This window comes from Lolium perenne, chromosome 7, assembly GCF_019359855.2.
Source record: "Lolium perenne isolate Kyuss_39 chromosome 7, Kyuss_2.0, whole genome shotgun sequence".
Classification (NCBI taxonomy): domain Eukaryota; kingdom Viridiplantae; phylum Streptophyta; class Magnoliopsida; order Poales; family Poaceae; genus Lolium; species Lolium perenne.
Window position 1 is genome coordinate 25,041,508 of NC_067250.2, and position 6,545 is coordinate 25,048,052.

At 49.2% G+C, this 6,545-nt stretch overlaps 1 protein-coding gene across 1 annotated transcript; it reads right to left on the reverse strand.

Moving 5' to 3' along the window:
• Positions 1-1,493: 1,493 nt before the first annotated feature.
• On the reverse strand, positions 1,494-3,397 carry LOC127318071 (scopoletin glucosyltransferase-like). The gene has a single exon (XM_051348694.2). It carries the CDS (start codon positions 3,268-3,270, stop codon positions 1,792-1,794), a length of 1,479 nt encoding a protein of 492 aa, XP_051204654.1. The 5' UTR covers positions 3,271-3,397; the 3' UTR covers positions 1,494-1,791.
• Between the last annotated feature and the right edge of the window lie 3,148 nt (positions 3,398-6,545).

Consider the following 6,545-nt stretch of genomic DNA (forward strand, 5'->3'; position numbering starts at 1 on the left):
TTTTTTATTTTTTCTTCTTAGCCCTAGAGTCCTTTTCCTCCGCCATGCAGGAACCCGATCTGGCGCAGTGATTGAGGGACGTTGCAGTTGCCGTCGGCCAGATTTCCGGCGTAGTCCCGGCAAACCTCCCGCAGCTACTAGTCGTGCTTTCCCATGTGGATCTCCCCGCTCACTGCCTCGCGATCTGGACGTTGCCCGTCTCCCGAAGTGGCAGATCGCCGGCATTCCGATCGGATCAGACGCTTCGGGGATTCGTCCGCGTCTTGTGTGAGTCCAACAATCAGGCAGGCGTGCATGCTTGGCTGGATGTATGCCGCTCCAACTGGTTCACGCACATGCACGCGGGTGCCAAGGCTGAGGACATGCATGCAGAGAATCAAGCCTGCAACTTTGCAAGTACACCTCGCCTAGAAATTGCGAATTTTATGTGGCTGACGCGAGTGAGGATCTGGCGAAGTTGAAGACTTACCTGAGGTTTGCTCTTCTCGATCTGGCAGAAGTGTTGAGTTCCGAAAGGCGTCGCTGGCGAATGTAACAGTGCTTTTTTTGCCTGGAGTTTGCTGGATCGGTGGTATTCGGTCGTGCGCACCCATGCTTTTATTCCGGCCGATTGGTTCTGGAGGGAGCGGCGCGAAGCTCTAGTCTGTGTTGGCATCAAGAGACATTTTGGTTCATGATGCAGTCAGATGAAGGGAATAACATGAAGGCCGGAGCGGAGGACTAGCTAAGGGAGGTTCAAGTCTTCGTATTGTTGAGGGACTTGCTTGGTGCCCCTGGTTCCGCAGCAGTGGTATGAAAGTGGGGGCGGCAGCACAGGTGAAGTTCAGTGTCCTACCTTTCAGGGTGAAAACCCAAGGTCTGGCCTTAACTGGTTGTGCCTGGCAATGACCTTGTTGGAGGCATTGTTTTGAGAGCGGGGACTATCTTCAGGGTGAAAACCTAAGATCTTTGGTCGGGCGACGACGGCGCTGGTGCACCGTTTCCTTCTTGGAGGCGTCGCTTTTGGAGATTCTGTATTTCAGGTGTTGTCTCGGTGGTGGTTGTATTGCTGTTGCGAAGCCTAGGATGCTATAGCGGGACTTTTGTTTCTTAGTTTTCTTTTCTTTTTTGGCTGTGTGCATCCGTACTGCCATTAAGGTGTTGTGTTGTTGCAGAGGCTGGGTGTAATTGGTATCTTTTGATATTAATATATTCCCTTTATCGAAAAAAGATCATGCCTAGAGGAGTACTATCTTATTTACATGTAGACTTTTTAAAATTTAAATGTAATAACTATGACTTCGTTGAATATTATTTTGTTGTTTCGAAACTTCATATTTCATGCAAACGCGGAAATGCGTCGCGCCGCTGGAGCCTCCCCAAGATGCAAATGGACGCGCGGACAAAAACGGTCTATCTCGCGTCCGCCGCGCGACGCAAACGGACATTTCGGACGTCCGAAATGCGTCGCGCCGCTGGAGATGCCCTTAGGCTCATGCTACAAAACTGGCGCATGAGAGGAGAGCTCTGCTGGCTTATCTGAAGGATCACCAGAGGAAGATTGTGTGATTCATGTGGTTTCAGAATAGCTTGGGTCCATCACAATCTTGCAAAAAAGAAGCAGAGTCTACAGCACTGGCTGGCTTTTGAAGCTTTTGAGGTGGAAAGCTGTTGGTAGTTGCGGTTAAAAATGGTGGTTGTAAGCTCTGTTTAGTTTTTGTTTTTAAACTTTGTTTAAAGACTTGTTGTTCGAACATTGGGTTTTATTTATGAAATGGAGCCGGGCGGTGTCTGTTTGTGAATCTAGAAAAATTAGCATCGGCGAGCCATTAACTCATCCATAAGCCGACCAACGTCACGGTACGACGACCCACCGTCCTCCATGGCTCCCCTAGCTTTCTCTCCCAGCTCTTTGGCATTACTCCGTATCGCGTCCCCGTCGCCGTCCATGACTCTCCCTATGGATTCCGCGATCACCTCGGCGCCGATCAGATGGTGGGTCTCAATGGCGGACGCGTAATCCTTGGCCCCAATTTTGAGCACCTCCACGACGAGCTTCTCGTTGAAGAACTGGTCGCCGAACCGTGGCCACGTGACCATGGGCACGCCGGCACTCACGGCCTCAAGCACCGAGTTCCACCCGCAGTGCGTCACGAACCCACCAAGGGCCGGGTGGTTCAGGATGAGCACCTGCGGCGCCCAGCCATGGACGACAAGGCCGCGCTCTCCGTGCGCCAGCAGCTCGGCGAAGCCTTCCGGCATCCACTCTGACGATGGCGCGGTGTTTGTGATAGCGTCGGTACCAATGACCCACACGAAATTCTTGGCCGAGAGGTCGAGGCCGCTGGCGAGCTCGCGCAGCTCGTCCGGCGAGAAATTGGCGAGTGTGCCGAACGAGACGTACACCACCGAACCAGCCGGCTTCGCGTCGAGCCACCGCAGGCAGCCATCAGCCTCGGGCGAGAGCGAGTTACTAGTGTTTCCGCTGCCCCTGGCGTCCATGTCGGGTCGTGCGACCGGCCCGACGAGCCACACGCGGCGGCCGAGCGTGGACTGGTAGTGCTCGACGTACTCCGGCTCCAGCTCGTGGAAGCTGTTGAACACCTCGCCGTAGCTCTTCTGGTCCTCCTCGTTCACGACCTTGAAGAAGGCGAACACCTTCGGCTGCTTACGGGGATCCGGCATCTGGCTCCGCCTTAGCTTGACAGAGTGCGGCAGCCCAGGAAGGAAAACCATGGCGTCCGGGTTGTCCTGGTCCGGGGACGGATCCATCATCGGGTTCTTGCGCAGCATGACGTCGGTGCACGCCCGCGCGAACATGCAGGTGCCGAGGAACGCCAGCCGCGGGACGCCGTGTTCCGCGGCCGCATCCACGGACCACTGGAACTGGCTGTCTGAGACGACGGCATCGAGCGGGTGGTTGTGCTTGTCGGCCAGGAACCGGTCGAAGGGCTCGCGCAGCAGCTGGATCGCGCGCCAGAAGTTGTCGCGGTCGGCCTGGTCGGTGAGGCCGGTGGCGTTCTCGACGCCCGGCGGGAGCCCCACGTCGGGGAAGGGCACGGCGGAGATCTTGATCGCGGGGGCATTACCTGTGCCATGTGAATTAGCGTCGTTTGCGCGGTCGACGGCCGGCCGGATGGTCGCGGCGTTGACGGGCGTGGTGAGGATCGTGCACCTGGCGCCACGGGCAGCGAAGACCGCTGCCATGTCGGCGATCGGGATGAGATGGCCCGGAGCCAGGAATGGGAAGAAGAGGATGTGCACCGGCGGCTGCTCGTCATTGGTATCCATGGCTCTAGCTGCGTGTTGGTTCTCAACTCCGGCGAGCTGCCGCTAAACTAACTCAAGCGAACGCTTGGACAACTTCTGGAACACGAATGTGCTTTTGGTGCAGCGAGTGACTTGCTGCGTTTTCTGGTCATTTTAGGCTCTTTATATAGTCTAGTACTAACTTGAGCGCCACTCTGTCCAGAAAACTTGGGTGCTACTGTGTTTTCAGTACTAGCTAGTTTATTGAGCTTAGGACCAAGAGCATGGTGATAAAGGTGCAACGTTCAAAATAGCAAAGTATGAATCACTAGCCAACCCGACTAAGTTTGCACAAGTGGTAGTGTGTCATGCATGATTGCAACGTTTGCTAGAGTATGGCTACTTGATCCACAAGACATGTGAGCCCAAGCTTGCAAACAATTAACACAAACAACTGCTGCCACTTCGTAGCTTTTCCATAATTAATCGTGTGGACGCGGTACCGGCGGCCGACCGGTCCATTTTTCTTTTCCTTTGTATAGTACTAGAAAAATTAAACTATTTCAACTAGACAAATTAGAGTATTTCAAATTGTGGATCCATTATCACCAATTCACCATAGCCATGCACCTGCCCCTTGCCTTCACCTCAACAATCATTGGTGTCTACATCGATGCCGACGCTTTCGTCTAGCCATTCTGTGACCTCGAATGACTATCCTTATGTTGCTAATGGAACCTTTGTTCGAGTAACTGTTGTTGTTGTTGTTGTTGTTGTTGTTGTTGTTGTTGTACCCGTCTTAGTCCTCATACATTGCCCATGCCCCCTAAACCCTAGCGGAGTCCCCGTTGTGGTGTGTCCTTAAGTTTTAAATTCCAACACGTTCTATGTCACCCATCTTGGTAGTAACCTAGTAATAACCCCATATGTGATATCCCTTGGCTGGTCCAAACGAACATTAAAAAAATCAAGTACATAAAAATCTAGAAATAATCGTTAGCAAAATTAAGCACGGGAATACTTTGGGTGTGTCTTTCAGGAAGAGGAATGAGTGGGGCATGTACTATCACCACCAACTACTCTTTAGTGGCAACTAGTTTGGTACCTACTATAGGTTGCTACGTGTAAGGAACAAATTGTGTACAAAGCATGCTTGTCTGGTGCGCTTATTTCTGGTTGTGCCTGACAATGACCTTGTTGGATTATTTCTGGTTGTGTCTGACAATGACCTTGTTGAAGATATTGTTTTGAGAGTAGGGACTATCTTCAGGGTGAAAACCTAAGATCTTTGATCGGGCGACGGCGGTGTCAGAGCACTGTTCCCTTATTGGAGGCGTCGTTTTTGGAGAGTCTGTATTTCAGGTGTTGTCTTGGCGGTGGATGTATTGCTGTTGTTAGGCCCGAGATACTGTAGCGGGACTTTTGTTTCTTAGTTTTCTTTTCCTTTTTTTGGCTGTGTGCATCCGTAGTGCCATTAGGGTGGTGCGTTGTTGCAGAGGTTGGATGTAATTGGTATCTTTTGATATTAATATATTCCCTTTATATAAAAAAAGCATGCTTGTCTAAACCCACGATATCTGAAAAATAAACATTCAAATATGGGAAAATCTAGCCGCCATGCTTTGTACCTAAAAGAAGGGACGACTGGTTAATGGGCATATGTTTTGTTTTCCTTTTGGAATTTTCTAGCCTTTTTATTTTCCTATATCTTGCTTTAATTATAAATTATAGAACAAATAGATGGGTACAACTTCTTGATTATCTTGTTCTAAAAAGAGGTATAATGTGGCACACGATGCAAAATAGTCATCTAGCGCGGTGGTTTTTCAACATGTTTTTCATTCTATACAAAGAGCACATGTTGTAAGAATTGTCTACCTCATCTTAAAATCATGACATTAATTTGTAAATAATGGTAGTATTCAAAATGATTCATCTTCTAAATTGGTACTCCATTAACGATGTGTCTTCACTCGACTAGGGCTTCAGTAACTGAGATCACGTTGCTATGTTTTGACGATCTTTTTCCTAACACCAGTTTATTTAGCGTGTTACTAGATTGGCGAAAACATTGTTAAAATACTTCTATGATGGGTTTTAATGAAAGTGTTCGAAAACATTAGGAACATTACATATATTTCTTAGTTTCAATTTTGCGACATCAAAAGAGAAAGACTAGAAAAGGAATATATAAAACAAGAACCTTTTAAAAGTACTAGCAAAAGTGCCCGTGCGTTGCAACGTTTAAAAGCTGATATATGTGACTATAATTCTAGAAAAAATTATGCAACATATCTATGGGCTGTAGCTCAAAATTGAATCTACATTTATAACAATGTCTCATATTGTGAGTTTAATTACTCTGAATCTTATGCTAGTAGAGGAAATAGTAGTTACGTAAGTAACCTGTAGGATCTATGCCATCATGGTAAGACCTTGATTCGTGACCACTTGCGAAGAGCAATCAAAGAAAATTTAGCTCTGATATCCAGTATTGTCTGCATTAAGCAATATAAAATTCACATATGTATCCATCGAATCAGGTTACGGTAGGCATCAAAGAGCTTTGCATATTCGCCCTGGCCAGATAGATTACTGCAAGCACTGTCACATTGATATATGCAGAGTCAATTGATCATCGTTACGTCAAATCAAAAGAGAGGCCAGAACAGTGCACAAAAGATGAATCATTGCATGTTCTCAATGCTATATAGAACCGGTGGAGTCAGCCCATGACACAATCGATGGCGTTTCTGTGTGTGCTTCTTTGTCTTGTTTTGCCGGATAAAATCATCAAACATTGTTGATGCCAAACATCAACGGGAGAATCTTGCCAGATCAATGGTCAAGTCCACAACACTCATCCTGGCGCTATGCAACGCAAGGACTCCCGCGGATTTCACCATCTACGCGAGTTCCCGTTGCTAGCAAGAATCAAGCTGGCCGCGACGGCTGTCGGCCCCCTCCACGAGAAGGCCATGGATATGTCGTCGGCGTTGCCATCACAAGAAGGCAATGGTTAGGTCGTCGACGCTGCCATCTGGTGTGCTCACGGTAGCCGTCCTCGATGGGCCGCCACGCACTCCAAGGTGCGGCTGGACCGCCATCGCCGCAAGTGGCTCAACCTGTCACCTTGACGCGGTCTCGCACTCCGTAAGCACTCCAGGACGCGGTTGCGCTATTGATGCGGCAATGGCCTAGACACTGGTGATCTCAAGCAGGACGCCGTCTCGGCGGATTGACAGCGGGAATCCAACCATCGTCGCCTCTATCGTCTGCCTCTTTCTTTGCTTGCAATCCTCTCTCTGGATGCGATC